The 21,356-nt window shown below is 42.2% G+C and overlaps 2 protein-coding genes across 9 annotated transcripts in view; one reads left to right on the forward strand and one right to left on the reverse strand.

The window, feature by feature from the left end:
- The window catches only part of CRLF3 (cytokine receptor like factor 3), a 47,217-nt gene extending 29,980 nt beyond the window's left edge, over window positions 1–17,237 (reverse strand). Inside the window, exons 1-4 of one of the 4 annotated variants that reach the window (XM_061615351.1) lie at window positions 17,218–17,237; window positions 11,908–12,201; window positions 2,349–2,556; window positions 456–543 (exon numbers count right to left, since the gene is read on the reverse strand). In XM_061615351.1, the coding sequence (XP_061471335.1) occupies window positions 456–543; window positions 2,349–2,556; window positions 11,908–12,024 (413 nt within the window). In that variant the 5' untranslated portion in view covers window positions 12,025–12,201; window positions 17,218–17,237. Of the gene's footprint in view, window positions 1–455; window positions 544–2,348; window positions 2,557–11,374; window positions 11,507–11,824; window positions 12,202–12,836; window positions 12,943–17,217 lie in introns of those variants that run through there. The other 3 variants (XM_061615350.1, XM_061615352.1, XM_061615353.1) reach the window with 3 other exon arrangements.
- A 132-nt stretch (window positions 17,238–17,369) lies between these two features.
- ATAD5 (ATPase family AAA domain containing 5) overlaps window positions 17,370–21,356 on the forward strand; it is a 46,198-nt gene continuing 42,211 nt past the window's right edge. For all 5 annotated transcript variants that reach the window (XM_061615347.1, XM_061615344.1, XM_061615345.1 and 2 more), the window contains exons 1-3: window positions 17,370–17,660; window positions 19,093–20,804; window positions 20,964–21,018. In XM_061615347.1, the coding sequence (XP_061471331.1) occupies window positions 17,598–17,660; window positions 19,093–20,804; window positions 20,964–21,018 (1,830 nt within the window). In that variant the 5' untranslated portion in view covers window positions 17,370–17,597. The remainder of the gene's footprint in view (window positions 17,661–19,092; window positions 20,805–20,963; window positions 21,019–21,356) is intronic.

Raw genomic sequence — 21,356 nt, forward strand, 5'->3', positions numbered from 1 at the left:
AATGTCAAAGGAACTTCAAGGTCCAAATGTCAAAAACTCAAAATAGCTGAAGTTCAGCCCAATTGAGTTTCATAGTAAACTCTTCTGAAATCAAGGTTAAATGCCACAATAAACACCAGTTCTGCCAGTCCATATATAAGCACACCAAGAAAGTCTAACCAACCTTCCCCAACCTGGTGCAAGGTTGAGGAAGGCAGGTCTAGACTGTACCTTCAAAATAAGAGGTTTTCCTCATTCAAATGAGCTCTCCTAGGTAAGAAAGAGGAAGGCAATGGTAAACCACCTCTGAATACTGCTTACTATGAAAACCTATTCATAGGGTTGCCATAAGTCGGGATCGACTTGAAGGCAGTCCATCCATCAAGTAAGAACAGAGGGATCAAGATCAACCCTCACACACATTATCAGTCGCTCACTGAAGTATCAAATTTCCACCTGCAATTCATGGTTCTTACCTATCCAGCTGAATATGCAACGCCTTTTTGGTAAAACTGCAAAGCTTGCCACTATCCGCCCCTGTTACACCATGGATGACCATTTCTCCTGGAATCAAACAATTTGTAAGAGAGTCCTTTAAAGAAGTAACCCTCCTTCACATGACAACAAAGGGTAACCTGAACAGGAGGCAGCAATTAGACACATGCAACATTCACTGATGTGTCAAAAGTTATTTATACAAAATATACTGTAACTGCTGGGAAATTATTAAGGTGAACCGAATACAAGCTGCTTATAATGAGGAAAGGCCAAATGTGATTAATACCAATCCTGGCCATGAAGAACATTCTTGGAGTTCTCTATATCATTCCATTCCAGAACTGTAACAAGATGACCTCAGGGGAAAAGGGGGGGGAATAAATCAAGCTGGTCTCTTTAATCATCACTGCACTCTGAGCATGGTCAGGGTGTGGTGCACAGACTCCTTACCCAGGATATACCATCCACATCCATACCTCTCTCAGCCACCCATTTCTGCACGGCTTGAAATAGCCACAGGTGAGAAAGAAAGGGAATATGCCAATATCTTTTCATGTCCCTTTTTTCCATCCTGATCTGCTCACTGTCTGCCATACATATAATATGTTGCTATCATCTCTCAGTCTTATTGTGATGTGCGAACCCAGAGACTGTGCACACTTCTCTGTAATGCAACTAGAGAGAATGGCAGATAGAGAATTGGTACAAGCGTGATCCAAAGTTAAGCTTTGCAGGTTTTTCATATTTAAAGTTTTAACAATTTTATTTACTGATATTAATGACGACTATTGTTAGTTTTGCTTTTATTGTAACCCACCCTGAGATTGCTATACAAGGAAGGGTGCGATAAAATAATAATATAAATTATGTTGAGCATTGCCCTGCCCTGCATCATTGGCTTTTGATTAGGTGTGTCTGTGTACATATATGTATGTGTGAATACTGAATGGGATGATATCATGTCACAGAGCTTGTTCAAATAAACGTTACTGAGGTGACCCAGAAGGAGATATGGGGCAATGGCAGACAGTCACACAATCCCCTGGAAAGCTGCTGACAGAGCTGGCAGCATTGAGCTTGATATTCCACCTTTGGTCTGGCTCTGTCTATGGCTGTTCTTGGCACCTTCTTGCATTCTGCTGTACATCACGCAGACAAAACAATGCCACAAATATGCTCTAATCTTCATTTTGGGATTGAAATGTCCCTCAAATCTAAATTCCCTGCCTGGTTATATTTGTAATCCACCCCCATGCATTTAGCACAACCAACCCCACCCTGGTGCCCTCCGGGTGTTTGGACCTGAACTCCCATCATCCCTGTCTGTTGGCCATGCTGGTTGGGTCTGATGGGAGTTGTAGTCCAGCAACATCTGGAGGGTAACAGGTTGGAGAAGACTGATCTAGCACAATGAGCCCAAAACCTTATGCTATGTGTACTGTAAATGAAAATTAATGCTTGTTGGAGGGGGTTCACATAAGGCACTCCATGCACTTAAAGCACACTTGGAGGGAAAGACTGCACCAACTGTCTTACCCCCAACTAATGACACATGTGTACCTATCACAGCCCGGCACATTTGATAGTCATGTGAACAGGTCCTAAAAGCATCCTAGCATATGTGCATTGGGCTCCTCTGCCTGAGGGAGGAGCCAATCAGGATTCCACTCGCTTGGAGGAGCCCTGTGTGCATATGTTGGTATGGATATAGGGCCAGTTCACACAGCTGCTATGAAGGGGGCATCATCAGGAGAGGAGTGTGGCAAGCCAGTGGAATCCCTTCATGTGTGCTTTCAGCAAGCAAGGGGGCTTATATAAGCCCCTTATGCTAAAAAAAAAAACCCTGTTATGTTTCTAAGATCGCTTCCTACCTTCCTGGAGGAGTTCATCAGCGGTGCCAACTCCATGTTCTATTAGCTTCTGGCACTCATCCAAGGGTTTGATGCTTTCCTGTTCTATGGAATCCACTTCCTGCAGCAAGGACACTAGCCGCTCATCCAGCAACTTCCTCAAGGTCCCTTTTAAATCATTAAAATGCTGTTCAAGCACATCCCTTGTCAGCGCAGCACTGTCTTTGATCTGGATGGAGACAAAATACATTGTAAGTCAGGCCAACCTGGGGTGAGCCAAAACCAAACAGGCTCTTACCATTCAGAATTTGGATGCCCACATTTGCTGGCAGGAAGACATACTAACATTCACAAACTTTCTCACAAAAATTAACAAATGCAATCAAATATGGTCAATGTCATAAAGCGTCTTGGAAAAGGGCACAGCTCAGAGGAGATGACAAAGAAAATAAACCGTCACCATTTTGTTCTACAGAACAACCAAGACATAAAAAATAGCCTTTGTAACAAAAAAACAAACCAAGAGAAATCAGTAAGTTTTGCACAGGATTTATTGACAGGTTGTTTTAAACGGCATCCTTTATGCTGGTCTTACCACATTTACTGCTGAAACCTATGCATGTTTACTCAGAAGTAAGCCCCTCTGAATTCCACTGTAGTTACTTCAAGGTGAACATAACGCAGAATTGCAGTCTGCCAGGAGCCTTCCCCTGAAGAAGGTAATAAACAGATAGCCTTGGGCTGAAGAATAGTCACCTAACATGTTTTAGGAGCACCCTCTAAACAATTTAGCACAACAGAACAGAATTAGAACAAGTCAAATATTATGATGATTTATAAATGCACTCATTACATCCGTCAGAAAATGACAACAAACAGCGCAATCTGTATTCTTAAATCAAAGAAGCAAGGTCCCCAATCTAGATCACCCCCTCACAAAGCTATTGTTAGCTTCATGTGGGGGGGGGGAGAAGATACATAATCCCCCTCAAGCAGTAACCGGAGCTTCAGGGACGGTGGGATGTAAACACTTTGTGGGGAGTTTGCTCCTATAAAGGTTATAAAATGTAACACCACAACCTTTTTGGGAATAAGCTCCTCATGTTTTCTCCAATATCTAAAATATTGTCATCGTTGATAATATTTTAGATTGAAGAAGTGGCACAGGAGGGTGCAGCATCTCCTTCTCTCATTGCCGCAATCAAACCTGGCACTACCTGCATACATTTTAAAGTTAAAAAAAAAATAACCCCAAGAGGTAAGGAGATCTGATTACAGATCTCCCACATCACATCTGGCTTGACCTGGGGCCGCTTAGCATTATTCATCAAAAGGATCTTCCTCACAGTGGGAAAGCAAATATGACAGAATTAGGTAACTTTCCCCCCAGAATTTCAAACATCCCTAATTAACAAAACAGAACAAAGCATCCTGCTTGCATTAAGAAAAACACAAAGCAGTGTCTGCCCCAAAATAAGGCTTTTTTTTAAAAAAAAGTGATTGAGCACAAGACATTCTCATCCATTCCACAAAGGTTCGTTGCTGTCACTCCAGTTTCATCAACAGGTCTTCCCTTCTGTTACTACAACAGAAGGACAATAATACAAATTAAGAAAAGCCAGTAAATGTATTGCAACTGGCTTAATTTATTCCAAACGTCTGAATTTCAGAACAGACATTCTGACGGAAATCATCACTGCAAGGTGCCAAAACTTTGTTTACAATAGTGGTTCACATGACAGTCAAAGAATATATATATATTAGTATATATTGACTAAATTTAGCTTGGAGAGAGAATAAAATCACTGAGTAGCAAAGAAATAATTCCTGGGCCAGATGGGAAAGTTTTTAAAGCTCTTCATTCAGAAAGACTGCAGAGATGTTAGCCAGATGTAACTCTTGATCTTCAGAAGCACTCACAAACACAGGATGCTCTACCGTTATGTAAAGCTCAACTTCCTCTTTAAGCCACATTCAAAGGGCTTTGTGTCCCCTTGCAGTTAAGGCTTTTCTTCACTCGGTCTTTCAGTACTTCAGAAAAAAGGAAGTATATGGCTAGATACATGAAACAGAGGTGGCAGGAAAGGGAGAAGGGAAGAACTATATTTCCCCCCCAGATATTTTAGTCCTCTTAAAGTCTAATTCCTTTGCCCTGCTGTGCAAAACAAAACAAAAAAACACATAGGACCAGATGAAAGGACTCCTGGCTGCATAACTTATCTTATGAGCTGTATATTGTAAATACCTAGGAAAGTAAGGAAAGCATCAGTGTGAGAAAGGCTGCACTGATGCAGCAACTGAGAACAGTCTAACCGCACCGTGCAAGGCCTTTTAAAAATGATATATATTGTCCATTGAAATTGATTCTAGGGCTGTTTACAATAGATGAAAACTACATCCACGTTTAAAAAATACACTACCAAAAGAAGTTTAGCAATAAAACTGAAACAGTAATTAAAATGCTTGGGCAAATAAAAGGGGTTCCATTATCATTTAGGTTAGGGATGGGGAACTTGTGACCCTCCAGGTTGTTGGGACTCCAACTCCATCAGCCCCAGCTAGCATGCTCTGGCTTTGGATTTCTTGCATCAAGCAGGCAGTTGGAAAAGATGGCCTATAAGGCATCTCTCCATCTCTATGATTCTACGAGCAGACACTTGCATGAATGAGCCACTGCGCACAAAGAGCGGTACAGCACACAGATGTAGGATGGGGAAAGAGTACCATTAAGTGTGATTCTATCAATTGAGTAATGGAACTGTCTTGAACAGGTGCAATACTTCAGTAACAAAACACAAGCATCCATGCAAAAATTTTAATGCCAAGGCCCATAATCTCAACAGAGGACAGGATTCTGATTCAGAACAGGATCTAAGATGCCAGGTTGCTCCAGTGAAGAAGGATGTGCAGGCAGCTACAGACTTGGATTAGGTTTCTAAACAGCCATTTGTTTGGGCATCTAGAAAGAATGGAGATTGAGTACTTTTTTTTCTAAGTAGTCCACACACAATCTAGATCTAGTGCATATTTTTTGCTCCTGAGAAGTACTTCTTGAGAAACTGATTTCACTCCAAAAAGAATAGCTCACTGAAGATTGATTCTGCATTATCTCACAGTATGTCCTTTTGAAAATAGATGTAGGTGGTCCCAGCAATGGAGGGAGGGGGAATCTACACCTGCCCTATGCCATTGTGGATGGTTGGATACCAAGATGACAATCACCAGTTCCTTCTTCTTTCACCTTGGACATGTGCAGGGAGGAAACAGCTTTGATAACCTAACTAAGGGGAGGGTTTTCAAATGCGTATCACGTAACCACACCCACCCTTATGGACAGCAGGATCTAGAATAAATCTAGATCAAAAGCAGCACGTTGAGGACAATCATGAACAACAGCAGATTGAGGAAAAACTCCATTTATCCACAGGTTAGTGTGTATTCAGCATGGGGGAAAATAAGAACTGCATCTAGCATACCCAGTAAGAAACATTTGCTCTAAATTTGATTGTTTTCTTTCTTTTAGGCCACAAACAATTAACACAAGCACAGACGGGCAGGTGATCTGATAAACAATGTTGCGGACTATGCCTTCTGTGGACTTGCTTGTAAGGTTCGGTAGATATACTTCCAAGTTCATGTGTTAACAGAATCTCGATACAGTACTAACAAATATTCATGGACAGATGAACAGAGGCAGCTGCCTTATACTGAGTCAGGCCATTGGTCTATCTAGCTCAGTATTGTCCACCCTGACTGGCAGCAGCTCTCCCGGGCTTCAGGCAAGAGTCTTTCCCAGCTCAGTCTGGAGAGGCTGGGTACTGAAGCTGGGGCTTTCTGCATGCCCTGCAATTGTCCTTAGGCGATATTCTAAGGCACAAGATCAAGGAAACCCCCCCCCACCTGTCCTCAATCAATGACAATTACTATTTTAAAGAAATATATCTGGGAAGCAGCTGCTGTGGGTACCTTCCTATGTTTTATATGGTATTTACTATATAACAACATGTCCTTTCAAAGTCAATCCCCCCCCCACCGCGAGCTCTATTGTCCTAGGATTGCTAGAGTATGTAGGTACAGGGAAGTTACAGCCGATGGAGGATAAGGACAAGAAAAAGAATGCTGTAACAAACACAAGGTTACTCACCATGCCTACTCAGAAGGAAATATTTCTGAGTTCAATGGAGCATATACCCAGGTAAGTGGGTATAGGACTGCAGCCTCAGTTAGCTTCATGGTTGAATGCAGTTTTGAACCCAGACCTCCAGTCCAAGCTCAATATTTTATTTATTTATTCGATTTATATCTCGCCCTTCCTCCTAGTAGGAGTCTTGGGTGGCATTCTAACCATTACACCACACTGGCTGTTGACATTCTCTAAGTTCAGATTTACATTTGGCCTCAGAGTCACCATGTGGCTATTTCCCAGCATGAACCTCAGTCCATCAAAAAAGGACAGACGTTTATAAAATTATGTATGGCATGGAAAGAGTAGACAGAGAGGTTTTTTCCCTACTCATAACCTTAGAATGTGTGGACATCCAGTGAAGCTGAACGCTAAAAGATTCAGGCGAGATATAAGAAAGTACTTCTTCACACAGTGCACAGTTAAGCTATGGAAATCGCTCCCGGAGGAGGCAGTGATGGCCATCAACTGGGAGGGTTTTAACAGAGGATTAAACAAATCCATGGGGGATATGGGTATCAAAGGCTACTAGGCACAATGGCTACTCTCTGCCTCCACAGTCGGAGGCTGTATACTTCTGAATACCAGTTGCTGGAAACTGCAGGAGGGAGAACACTCTTGTGCTCAGGTCCCGATTGCAAGTTTCCGACAGGCATATGGTTGGCCACTGTGAGAACAGGATGCTGGACTAGATTGACCACTGGCCTGATCCAACAGGTTCTTCTTATGTTCTTATTAAGTCATTATGACGATCAACCTACAGTTGTTTCGATTAGAGAGATTAGATGCACAAATACAAGGGCAAATAGCAACTGGATTTTGCAGCAAACATTTATCTGGCACCAACAAAGGTTGGCAGGAACAGGCGCCAAAAGTCTGAGAAGTTTTAGCGATAAGCAGTTGTAGTTAAATGCTGCCGCTTCTGCAGTGAACAGAGTGCCATGAAAATATTGGATAAATGAAAACAACACTGTTTGGCCATTGATGAAGGCACAAAACTAACAGAACAACAAGAAAGCAATCAACAATGATCCAAGAAGTTTAGTTTTCATTTATCCAATAAAATTTTATGACACTCTCTTTACTACAGAGAAGGCAGTGGCTGAGTTCAGATGACCTGCTAAACCAGGTGTGGAGAACCTCTAGCTCTCCAGATGTTGTTGAACAATAACTCCCATCAGCCCCAGCAAGCATGGTCAATGGCCAGGGATTGTGGGAGTTGTAGTTCAGCAACAACTGGAGGTTCCCTACACCTGCGCTAAAACATAGTTTGTTGTGATGAGAATGTGTTGCAGCAAGCTTTAGGCTTGTGTGCTCCCCACTCTCCTCCAGCACAGCCGCAAGGTGGATGTCAGAAGATTTTACTTCTGAGTTCAATTAACCATGGTTTAGTGTATAATTGAAATCTTAAACTGCAGTTAATGTTAACCATGGTTTGTTTAAACAAGCCAGTTTCATAACTCATAATTCTTGATTGCACAGGCAGCTTAACATTTTATGCTGATGCCTAAAAATGTTGACTATTTTTTTCCATGAACAGTACAAGGTTGGTGCTGGTACATGTCAAACTGGCTCCTTTTTTAAAAAAATATTATGGTATCTAAGATTTTGAGATCTTCTTACAATCCTTTAAGAATTTAAAGTATTTCAGATCCCATCAAATTCTCAAGCACCTGAGAGTTCTTCAACCTTGTTAAAGGTTGCTTTTTGAGTTGTTGTTAGAAGAGCTAAATACTCAGCCATTGACCCACATATATCAGCTCCCCAGAATAGGTATGCAACCTCCAAGGCTGCTTCTGGAGTATGCTCTTTTGTATGTTCCACTTTGAAAATTGAAGATACTCTTCCAATGTGACTCAGAAGAAACAACTTTTATCTGTGTCCTCTAAACCAGGGATGAAGAACCTGCAGCTCTCCAGATATTCTTGAACTCAATTCCTATCAGCTCCAGCCAGTATGGCAAACGGTCAGCAATTATGGGAACTGTAGTCCAGCAACTTCTGAAGGGCCAGGGATTCCCCACTGTGACATTAAACTATGTACCATGGAAAACACCACATAAGCCCCCTTTACACAAAATGCTACCATATGAAAACTGATTGGTTCCAGTTTAGAGCAGTATGAAGGCAAACAACATGGCAGCCAATCAACATGGTAAACTGTTATTATACACAATTCACTTGCAACAGGGATAGAATTTAAGGCAGCCACTTGGCAGGCCGACCTGGAGCCCTAATATAAACAGAAGGCACCAACAGGGCTTACACCTTATTTCTGAGGTTAGAGGATCAACGTCATAAAACACATCCCTACAAGGGAGCGGGGAATAAAGCTGAATGGAATATCATCTCTCAAAATGACTTACTTGCTTCCTAAAAATGGCAAGAATTCTGACCAAGAAGCTTACGTTATATATTCCTTCCTCTCCCCCACCAGAATAATCTGACACACAAGTTAGTAGTATGTTCATATCTACGTTGAGGCCATAACGTGAGCTGTGTCCCAGCCCTCATATATCCCACCCTAAACACAGACTTCTCAGCAATTTCTGCTTTGTCACCATTTGCAATCCAGTTAACAACAGGTGCCAATGGAGCCAGATGTCACCTGGGTTCATGCCACATTATCATAGATATGCTAATCAACCAGCACCTCCTACCTTTCCTTCTAAATAAAACAATCCTAGTTTTACTTAATCCTGCCCTGACCATCCAAATGTGGTAACTTCAAAGGCACACCCACACTCACAGAATTATGGCTTCAGAGCCAAAGCTTTATACAAAAATTACAGTGATGCACAGCGGTCAAAATATTGAACTGCATCCTAGATTTTTAGCCATTTCCAAGAGAGAGCTGAGACAGCGGGTTGAGGAAGTCTATGAAAAACCTTCAGCTATTGAATTTTGTTAAGTTCATTGCTACATAGAGAACAAGAACTGCATTAACACTTTCAGACCAAACACCCAGTCTCGTTCTTCCCCCCTCTCTTAAGCCCCTCTGACACATATATCTATATGTCTCCAGCTCTTCACAATAACTACAGGCATACCCCGCTTAACGTTGCCCCGCTATAACGTACATGCTCCATTCGTCCCCATACCCCGCTTAACGTTTGCGCGCTTCGCAATAACGTATACTTTATTGGCATGACGCCGCTGCCATCTAGTGGTGATTGCATGCAGTACAAGTGAAGACAATTGCTTCACTTAAAGGTTATTTTCGCTTAAAGTATACTCTCCAGTCCCATTGCATACATTAAACCGGGGTATGCCTGTAACTGAAATCACATGAAGTATTCACCCTAGTGAGGTCAGATATGTGAGCACCACAATAGTTCAATTGAAGGCAAGACCAATAAACTAAATGTTAGAACGATCAAGCTAATTCTATCATAAGGCCACAAGAAGCACGTGCAGTACAGGGTTTTGTTTTTCTCGGCTCAGTAGTCACATCACCAACACATGCTTTCAAGCAGTTTCAAAAGATGCTTACAGTGTGGCAGTCAGGGCAGGCTGTTGTACAACCCTGTGTGACAACAGTAAACACTTTTCCAAATCGTAGCTTGATGAGGACAATTAGATTTCAGCCTTAGGAAATTTTTAGAACAATATAACACCAACTTTCTTAGAAGAAAATCTCACCAAAACCAATGAGACATTTCAGAGTAAATGTACTTTGGATCAGACTGCAGACCTCATAAGAGCAGCCCTGCTAGATAAGACTGCCAAAGGTTCACCAACCAGAGATGACCAACTAGGGTTCCGAGGAAGTTTGCCAGCAGGTTTGTTGGCTCTTGCCCCATAGCAACTGGCCTTCAGCAACATATTGCCTCTGAACAGTTTGGTTTCATTTAGCTATATCATTCCTAAAAGACACTGATACGCCTATCTTTCATGAATTTCCCCCTTTAAAGGTACCCAAGCCATTAGCTATTCCAACATCTTGTGGCAGTGAACCCAATTAACTTTGTGCTCTGTGAAGATTTTTTTCCAAACCAAAAACCCTTTTTTCATATGGAAGATGCTCCAATCTCTTATTTTTAACCCACTTATTGTTTCACACTACAATGAGGTAGTGCCATTCCAGAAAGGGCAAACAGGCCAGTGCCTACAGAAAAGAATTAATGGGCACATCAGAAATGGCAGTATTCAGAAACAGGCAAAGATTTCAATAAACTGATTTCTGCTACTGATCATAAGGTGGCCATCCTTGAACAAAGGAATTTCAAAGGGAGCCTGTAACTGGGGATAATATTTCATGCATTGGATGAAGTGGACTGTAGTCCATGATAAATCTGTTAATTTTTAAGGTGCCACAAACATCTTTGTTGCTTCTGCTGCAACACAGACTAAAATGGCTACCCTTCTGGACACTATATTCATTGAAATTGCTTTTAAAATGGTATTTTATATAATTTAATTCCACATTTAACTAATCTGGTTTTAAAGTGGCAAAAATGGCTTTGAACTTTTAGAAAAGGACAAGAAACAGATTATGATCTATTTCATTCCTATCTACTGAAGAGGCACAAGAGTTGATTTGCATTTCAAGCTGTCCGGGTCCATTAAAAACTATCTCCTATGGGGGTCATGCTCGCAGTTCTTCTTGTAATCAAAACAACCAAGGATTTCATTTAAAAATAGAAAAACATTTGAAAATTGCTTTGTACAGCAACAGAAAGAGACACATTCATTGTATGTGTTTTTAAATCATTCCTGTTTGGTTGTTACTTCCTTAAAGCATGAAACTATTCCTCTCACACACTTAAAGTGGCAAAGTGTGTTTTAATCTTTATCCACACAACAATCCAGGGATGGAAATGGTTATTGATCAGGGTATTGATATTTGCCCTGGGAGAAGTCACCATGGTTCTTGCCAGCATGCAAAGGCTTTCCTCTGTCCCTCCCTTTGGATCCAAAACGCTTCAAACCATACAGTACGCTCGATCTCAGTTGCTGAAATGGTAACTGCCTTCCCGCTGAATGCCATCCCTTGAAGCAGCCACACTATGCAAAAAAGAGCAGGGAGCGATGTTAGGAGGTGCGGAATGTCATGCCTGCGCAGCAGCTGTTGAAGGCACAGAAGCCGTGCCAGCAACAGACGAGTATGGTAACTCAGTTTAATACTCCACCAAGCTGTCTCGAGCACCTTAAGAGAATTTTGCAATGATACTCCGGCAGTTGCAGTCTGAGGCAAGAGCTGAAATATTCGAGCAGAGAGCATTTCGCCGTACTGAACAGAGAAACGCATTTCCCTGCCCTAGCCTAGAAGGGCTCAATGCACTGCGGAAGGGCGTGCATCCCCCAGGTTTTACCTCGCGCCCGCTCACCCCCACCATCTTCACAGGACGGGTCCCCGCCAGACTGTGCTCGAGCAGAAGCACGCCCACTCCGTTACCTGCTGGCGGGCTAGATGCAGCCCCTTCAGGCGCTGTTGCAACTCACGGCGATAGGTACGCGCCGCCTCGATGCTCTCGCGAGCCTCCAGCAACAACGCCTCCGTCTCCAGTTCCATTCCGCTGTCGCCAGCTAACCGTCGTTCAGCGACGAGGATGGCAGGCCGCGATAGACCTACTACTGGCAGCGGCCTCACACACGGAAGAGCCCAACATCCGGGTTTCCAGCCGTGAAAGGGCAGGAAAAGGGCGTGATCTCAGAACTTGCGCTCTCCCTCTTTCTTGCACTTTTTTTTCTGAAGGCGGGCAGATAAACGGGGACAGGCTTACGTGTAATAGGTTGTTTATTTATTCAAAATATTTTTAGCTCGCCCTTCGTCGCAAAGCGATCTCAGGGCGGGGTACAAATAGAAAATTAAAACAATGGATTTACTGTCATAGATATGATTGCAATCTTAGTTTTCAAAGGAGTTTGGTTTACTGTTTTAGCAGTCGCCGTCATTACTCCAGCAAATATTTTATTCACCTTAAAATAATATAACGAAAATATGGTGTGTGATTTAAAAACCAGAGTCAAACAAAGGAAGAGGAATAATCTCAGGCTGCTTAGACCTTTAAGCCAGTATGGTCAGGACAAAAAACCTTTAATATCCTCACGTATGAAAATAGCAATATGATAAAATTACTTTTGAACCCAATAATAGAAGAAAATGCAACCTAAATAAGATGCAAATATAAAATTATTTTACAACGTTATTTTTAAAGATCATATGCCCAGGGGCGGATTATCCATTAGGCTTAGTAGGCTGAAGCCTAGGGGCCCAGAGCTCTTGGGGGCCTGTGGGGCATTGACGATCCGTGGAAGCAGGACAGGAGCCGCGGATTGCGGGATGAGCTTCCAAACCGCCCGCCATCCCCCCGCTTCACTTACCTTTTTCTCCACTGTTTTTGCGGTTTGCCATCAATCAAGATGGCGGCCGAGGTTTCCCTAAGGGGCTGAAGCGTGCCTAAGAGGAGAAGGGCCCCCCAAACACCAATCAGCCTAGGGGCCCTCCTCAGCTTAATCAGGCCCTGCATACGCCCTGATATAAACACTCTGCATTCTGGATTCACTCTGAAGCAATTATTCCATTTCAAAATGTGCCACTGAAGATTGTGGGGTCAAAATGCATTTGGCTTTCAGTGTTGTTCAGTCAATAAGACTGTTCATGACAACTGGAAGTATTTTAATTTGCAATGGGCGGTTATGCCAGTTTGTCTGCTTTTCTGGTAAAAAAATGAGGTGGGGATAGATTATGGGGAAATTGAGGCTTCCACTGATAGGCAATTACTAACATTTATTCGTAGTCTCTACGAAAACACTCGTTTGCAGGTAAAATGTGACCGAGTTGGCCATCTGTCTGGTCCCATTCCAACTTCCAATGGAGTTAACAGGGTTGTATCCAGGCCCCTACCCTGTTTAACTTCTACATTAATTCCTTGGTCAAAAAAGTAACAGATGCCAATCTTCACCCCCCTAAATTGGCATCCAGATCCGTGTCAATTCTGCTTTATGCAGATGATGCGGTCCTTCTGTCTCTGACATGCATAGGGTTGAGGTGTCTTTTAAGAGCATTAGACTCCTATTGCAAAAACAAACTGTTGTCTGTTAACTATACTAAGACCAAGGTACTGTTTTTTACTAAGAAGAGAATTAAGCACAGATGGCAGATAAATGAATATACAAGTGAACAGGTCACATCCTATAGATATTTGGGAGTAGCATTTCATTCATCAGGCTCATAGAATCGTCAAATAAATAATGCCTATGAAAGAGACAACCCTGGTCTCAAAGGAGCCCTAAATGAATTATACAGCCATGAGAATAGCTGTATACTAAAGTCAGCATGGATTTTTCGCATTCCGCAATGTTAAATGGAAAATGCCCCCCATGCCATTCTGATCCTTTCCATAAGCTCATTTCAAAACAAAACCTTACAAAACAGTCCTGAACTCAGAAACACTTGCTTAACAACCCTCTAAATTTGCATGGTGGTACACAAAACAGTCAGAGAGAATTGAGAGTTCAAAGTGTAAAAAGAGAGAGAGAGAGAAACAGACCCCTTTTGGACTTTTTTCTGCCAGAGTTCTCAAAATCTGTTGAAGTTAATTAAAAATGAGCCATGTTCACAGAGTACCTCTAATCCTATAACTGACCTTGCCTCATATTCTTACCTTCATCTTCTGCAGTTTAAAGGTTTAAAAAATGCCTGGCTGATTTTTAATTAATTTAAGAACATTTGGTTGGATGCAATGATAATGTCGGGCATGCTCAGTAAGAACCAACTGTCAGTGTTCTAAAAGACAGACTCACAGCTGCTAGGCTTGCCTAATCAGGGGACCACATCCACACCAGACTTTGATTTCATGTGATACAGTCATAGTTTCCCCCAAAGAATCCTGGGAAATCTAGTTTGTGAAAGGTGCTGAGAGGAGATTCCTATTTCCCTGACAGAGCTCCAGTGGCCAGAGTGGTTTAACAGTAAGATGCTCTGACTGAAGTTCTGTGAGTGGAACAGAGCATCTCCTAGCAACTCTCAGCACCCTTCACTAACTACATTTCCCAGGATTCGTTCAGAGAAGCCATGACTGCCTAAAGTGAAATAACAGTCTGGTGTGGACGTGGCCAGGGACAGCTTTGGTTTCAATTTGGGTAGGAGGCTACATGTGCCTGCTGTAGAATAAAAAGGTGGGGGAAACCCTGAAAAAGAATGATACTGTTTACAGTGTTTTCCTTTTGGAAAGGAAGGGGGCTTTCCCATTGCCCACCCACTCAATCCCCCTCCTCTCCCCTCCCCCCCACCCCTCCCCCAGGTCAGTTTCACCTATCCTAAGCATGATTGCACAAGAGTATATCCCACTGAACTAAAAAAGCATGCAAGGGATCAACCCTGCCCTCCCTTCTTCCTCCCTCCTATCCCCTCCCTCTTGCCCCCTCTCTATCCCTCCCCCATCCCCTTCCAATCCCCTCCACCCCTCTGCCCCCTCCACCCCTCCTCCTCCTCCTCCTTCCCCCATGGTCAGTTTTACCTATCCTAGGACTACAACCTGGGTGACCAGGATACAAATCCCTACACAGCCATGAATTTCATTGGGTGACCTTGGGCCATTCACTGCCTCTCAGCCTTAGAGGAAGGCAATACTAAACCACTTCTGAATGCCACTTACCTTCAAAACCCTATTCATAGGGTCGCCATAAATCAAAATCGACTTGAAGGCAGTCCATTTCAATTTCAAGCATTATTTCATGGGAGTAAATCCCATTGAACTCAAAAAGTATGCAAATGATCAAACCTGCCCTCCCTCCCCCCTCCCATCACCTCCCTTTTGCCCCTTACCTCCTCCCCCTCCTTCTGCTCCCCCTCCCCCTTCTTCCTTCCCTCAACTCCCCCCTCCCCCTCCTCCCCCCTCCTTCTGCTCCCCTCCCCCTTCTTCCTTCCCTCAACTCTCCCCTCCCCCTCCTCCCCCCTTCTTCCTTCCCTCAACTCTCCCCTCCCCCTCCTTCTCCCCCCCATGGTCAGTTTTACCTATCCTAGCCATGACTGCACAGAAGTAAATCCCATTGAACTCAATAAGCATGCAAATGATCAGACCTGCCTTTCCCTTCCTTCCCCTCTCCTCTGCCTCCTCCCTTCTTCCTCTCCTCTCCTCTTCTTCCTCCTCCCCTGCCCACTCCAGGCTTCCCTCCCCATGGTCAGTTTTACCTATCCTAAGCAAGATTGCAGGGAGTAAATCCCACTGAACTCAATAAGCATGCAAATGATCAGTCCATTCTCAGCAGACTTGCACAGGATCCCATTTCTTACCTCCTGGGCTAAAAAGTAGGGAAATTCACTAATAGGCAAAAAACATTGCTGTTTAAGAATGTATCTATAGCCATTTCTATCAAACTTTAAAAAGCAGGGAAATTGGGCAGCTATAGTGAATGCACCAGGGGAGCAGGAAACCCGACCTATCTGAGATATTGTACTGCCCTACAAATTTATCAAAATGCAAACACAATTTGGGTTGGTCTTTCACAGTCCACTTCCTGTGTAGCTTGGAAGAATTTGGTAACATGTGCCTCTGAGCATATGGTGAGTAGTGCCAACACCTGCAGTCAGCCCAAATAACAGAAAAAAGACATGTGCTGTGCTGATCTTGTTTTAGCAGGAAACAACAATATTAAAATAGTTGATATAGTTCAGATAATCACTTTAAATATGTTTTATTTACTTTGCAATTTTAGTGACGTTTCCTATAGTAGTTCTCTTTTGCTTCTGTTTCTGTGAATATGTGAACTACAGGAACACTTTGCAATACTAAAAAAAAGCTCCAAAAACAATTGTGGAATAATGGCACTGACTTCTGCAGAATAGTTTCCTTTGGACATGAGAAGTATCTCAGTTTACACAAGATCAAACATTGGGAGGTGAAATATATTCTAGCAAAAGTCTAGGTGTGCTCTATGTTTTTAATTGACCATGCCCACCTTTCCTTAAGTGGAGTAGTTTAAGCATAGTAGGCTAATAACATGCATCTTGGGCAGGCCAAGTTCCCCCCCCAACAGCTGGAGTCATTGCTTATGTAGCAACATATTGTAATCCATCTGATTTTACATCAGATTCAACTGTTAATGCAGCCAAAATAGTAATAGAGCATAACATCCAGTTTGCAACACAAAAGGCTATCTTCATCATCATATGACATTGACCAGTAAAAAGGCTTTGCAATTAATAAAAATAAATTTGACACAGATTTCTATGATGAATAATGAGAGAAATATAATTTTCTAGGTTAGATTCTCTGTAGGAACAGTAGTAACACAGAAAAGAAGCCAAGTAAGAAGAACGCCAACAAACATACAAAACTGTAATTCTCCATCTTTGGAGATGGCAGGTATTGCCCCCACTCACCATATGCTAATATGTTACCAAATTCTTCCAAGCTACACAGGAAGTGGACTGGACTGTGAAAGACCAACCCAAATTGTTTGCATTATCTCAGAAAGGTGGTCAGGTCTCCCGCTCCCCCAGTGCATTCACTACAGCTGCCCAATTTCCCTGCTTTTTAAAGTTTGATAGAAATGTCTGTTGGCTATAGATATGTTCTTAAACCACAAGGTTTTTTGCCTATTAGTGAACAGAATCATAGTTACAGTAGTTGAACAATTCTGCACATGGAGTTTTCCCGTGGAGAGGTAAAGGTTACAAATAACCGCAGGACCAAGTTCTTGGGAAGACAGCTGAACAGAAAAAGGAGGCAACAGGGAAATAAATCGGGAGGAAACATACAAGTCATGAATGAACTACTAGGCTGTAGTTTAGGCTTCCTTTCGGTAGCCAGGCTGAGAACCTTTAGGCTCGCGCGACTTGGCGAAGCAGGCGGGACCTTCCACCCTTGTTCTATGCTCCCCTGTCACGTGACCTCCACCGGCGCACGCCCCTCCCCTTCAAAGTCACACAATCCTCGGCGTCCGTCCCGCGCGCGCTTTTCTAGTTTTGCCTGATTGTTGCCTGCCGCGCGAATTTCTGACAGGCTTCTCCCGCTGAGTGGCCGGCGAGAGTCAGTAGGCAGCGGAGAGGGGGAGGAAACACGAGCGGTTTCCTCATGCCTCCGAAGACCTGTTGTCGGCTCTGAGGGACAATATCGCCGGCCGTTACGGGGAAGGCAGATGGTGGGGAGAATGGCTATGGCCGCGGAAGCTGCGGCTTCCCCAACCGGCGGAGACATTCAGGTGAGAGGGCAGGGGCAGCTTTCTCTATCTTCGCGGGCTGTGCGTGTAAGCGAAATGAGTTGGGAACGGCTTGGTTTGGAGGGAGGGTTGCGAGACGGCTTCCCACGGGCGCCAGGGGACGGATTAGAGATGTCAGTTCGGAATGGCAAAAATAAGGGTTAACAGTAACGCTCCACCACTGCACAAGCCTTTTTTCTACGATCTCGGTGTTTCTGTTAGTCCGAATGAAGATCTATACGACTAAATCGGGCGTGTCTTCATGTTTGTCATGTCATGTTTGTCTGCATTGAAACAAATAAATAAATCGGTGGCTTAAAAGTTGTTTCAAAAAAGTCAGATGAGAGAAGATCTAAGATGGTGGTTTTTGCTGTTTCACTGGAGTTGGTAGGATAGGTGAGGAAAGTTTCCAGTACAGATGTCCCTTGTACAATATGAAAGATCACACAGGAGGCCTCAAGTGAACCGCTTTATTTGTAATGCTGCTGAGGGTGTATTCGCACGGTGGAGTTAAACTGGTTTAATATCTCATTTTCTGTCAGCAGGAAATCCTGGAAACAGTAGTGCTGGGTGAGAGAGGGCTAGGAGTCTGTAACGGAGAAAACGTAGCAACCTTGTTAAACTCTGACCATTATTATTGTCTGCACGGTAGCTATCTCCCCTGTTCTCAAAGGGATCATCTTTCAAAGTAAATGTATGTATGTTGTTGTTTTTAAAAGAGCCCTGTAGGCTTCTCAGTAGGGAATGCTGGTCACAGTCCAGCTTAACTGTTGAACATCCCACTGTGATCCTAAGGCTCAGGGTGAGGAATAAGTAGGGAAGAGGAGGGTGAGGAAGTATCAGCTGAGAGTCCAGGTGGTTGAATATATTTATATTGTCCTTTGTGTTCTGCAAAGCTGAACTCTGAGGTTCCCAGGTCTGAGCCCAATTCTGTGTTCAGGTCTGAGCTCAATACTATGGTTTTATATATATATAAAATTAGAAAAATGCATGTCACTTGTGTTTGTAATAATATTCCCAAGGTCTTCAAAATAAGCACTAAAGTTCATGTCAGTTTAAAAAGCTTTGAGTTTGCCTTTGCTATTACATTTGCTTTTTTCAGACATTGGGTATTTCATTAAACCTACCTTCATAGGTGACAATCTGCTGTAAAAATATGTCCAGCTTAAAGGTTTCTGAGCAGACATGTATAGGATAGGTCAAAGCTCATTTTTATATTTCTGTTAACAATCAACATGGCTTTCCTCTGGAATTTGCTTTGTTGCCCCTTTTTTAAAAAAAATAGAAAAGCATGTAACTTTTGAATAATAAGCATAACAAGCATGTTAGACAATTTGTTTTCTGAATATGGAAGAAGACAGATAAGAGATAAGTACATGAAGAATTCTCACGCTAGCATTTGTTTATATAAAACAACTTTGCTTTTCCTTTATAGCCATGTAAGAAACGGAAAGAAGATGATCCTTCAATTAAAGCAATTACAAAATATTTTTCACCATTAGGAAAAAACGTTGATAGAGTGTTGTCACCACCGAAGTCCAACAATATAATGGATTATTTTAAAAAAACTTCCCCCATAAATGAGAAGATTATTTCACCTGTGACAGAGAAGGAAAGCCAAACAAACAGATCATCCTTGGAAAATTCTTCAAAAGCTTTGTCAAGGCTTAAGAGGAGAGGGAAGAGATGTAATTTAAATCATAAACTAAAAGAAATGAAATCAGTTGGGCATGACCTTGTGATAGAAATTAATAGCGATAATAGTAGAGAATATCTCAGTCCAAAAGAAGAGGACTCTAGAACTAGTTTCATGGGTTACAGTGTTTCTGCGATGCTTGGGCCCACAAATGTGGAAGAAATGTTAAATGATTGCAGCAAAAAGCCTCTCAGCACTGTTAGCTACAAAAATGAAGAAGGAAAAATGAAGACAGATGGGGATGGAATAAAGAGCAACGTGAAAAGAACAAAGAAACGGAAACACAAAGATGACATGGAGTTGTATGAAAGCTTTTCCGCTGAAATGCTACATAAGGATCAATGCAAAGAAGTTGATGATAAACAACTTGTATCTACTAGTGGGCCAGGAAATAAAAGCATAGAAAATATTCTGCATCCTGAGACTAATGCACATGAAACACCACTTTTAAATGATTGTACAGTAACTGTATCATTTGAAGACTTTCTAAAAAGCCAAGGTGAAAATGAAGTTGATCAAATTCCAGAAGCACAAACACCAGATAGTTCCAGTGCATCCTATGAAACAGTCAATTGCCAAACTGCACAGCAGCTCCCACTTAAGAAAGTAACTGTCCTTGCACAAATTCATTCTGTCCCTCCAAAGTCTCCCTTCTCTAGGAAAATAGCCTCTATCTTTTTAAAGCAAAAAACCAAAGAAGCTAAAAGACAAAGCAGTCTGTCTGCCCCAGAAGTGGCATATGCTGAGCAAATTACTCATAAGCGAAAATCTAATGTGGTGATAGCCGAAGAAGAGTTAGAGCTGGCTGTATTAGAAACTACAGGTTCAGAGACTGTGAAGTCAAAATGTACTGCAGAAGAAAGGTACCAGTTTATGAAAGCTTTTAGACAACCAGAATCTGATGCAGCAAAAAATGGATCTAAAAAAGGACCTGGTAAACAGAAGGAAGTAGCAGAAAAATCTTCAAAACACAAACTGGAAATGGAAGAATTTGAAAGTGTTTCTAATAAAAAACTAGGAAATGAAATAACATCTGATTTTGTTTGTGGTGATTCCCATAGTAATAGTAGCAAAAGGGATCGTACCAAAGTAAGAAATAACAAGCTCAGCAGGAAAAAGGTGACACTGGAAGCAAAGGAGAAAGACTTAAATACTAATGAAAACCAGAACAATGATGCTGATGATCAAATTAAGGGAACCACTTCAAGTGAGACACAAAGCAAATTGTCTCAGGAAAAGAATGGATTGAGAAGTCCACGACAAAAGAAAAGCCAGGGTTCCATAGATACTACACCAGAAAAAGCAAGGTTTTCTGGGACTGTTGCTGAAAACCAATTAGGTGCTATCCCTGTACAGGCGTCTACTCCCAAAACAAACAAATCATTTAATAAAAGTGACTTGTACAAGGCTGAGATGATTACAGAACTCCTTGATTCAAAGAGCCCAATAAGGTAAAATTATTTTTAGAGTGCAAATCATTTTTGTTTTGGCATCTACATTTTATCTGGAAATGGTAGCTCTGAACATATGCAACTTTAGCACTTTGCTCTTTTCAGTATGAACGGGTGATTTTTTAAAAAAATAATAAATGGGATTTTTTTCTCACACAGGATGAAATTCACTCGAATTAATACATCTGAAAGATTTATGCAACAAAGTGTTAAGGTATTGTATTGAATAAATGGGACTGTAATTAAGCATTTGAATATGACAGTGCAGTAGTATGAAATATTTCAGTGTGAAAAGTTGTTGCAAGCCCTTGAATGATGTACCAAATATTTCTGTTGTGCTGTTCAAATGATATTCTCCTTTCTCCTCAGGCTCACTACTTCTATAAGCAGCATATGCTTCTGCATGCCCTCTTTCCAACTTCCTCGCTGCACGTAGGCTGTAACAAATTAGGAGATGCTATCTTCATGACCCTGCAGTCCAAATCTTGCTTTGAAATAAAGCTGGGGTGATATCCAATAAAGTCATACTTGATTTCAATGTGTTTGTTTTAT

This window comes from Rhineura floridana, chromosome 3 (assembly GCF_030035675.1).
Source record: "Rhineura floridana isolate rRhiFlo1 chromosome 3, rRhiFlo1.hap2, whole genome shotgun sequence".
Taxonomy (NCBI): Eukaryota; Metazoa; Chordata; class Lepidosauria; order Squamata; family Rhineuridae; genus Rhineura; species Rhineura floridana.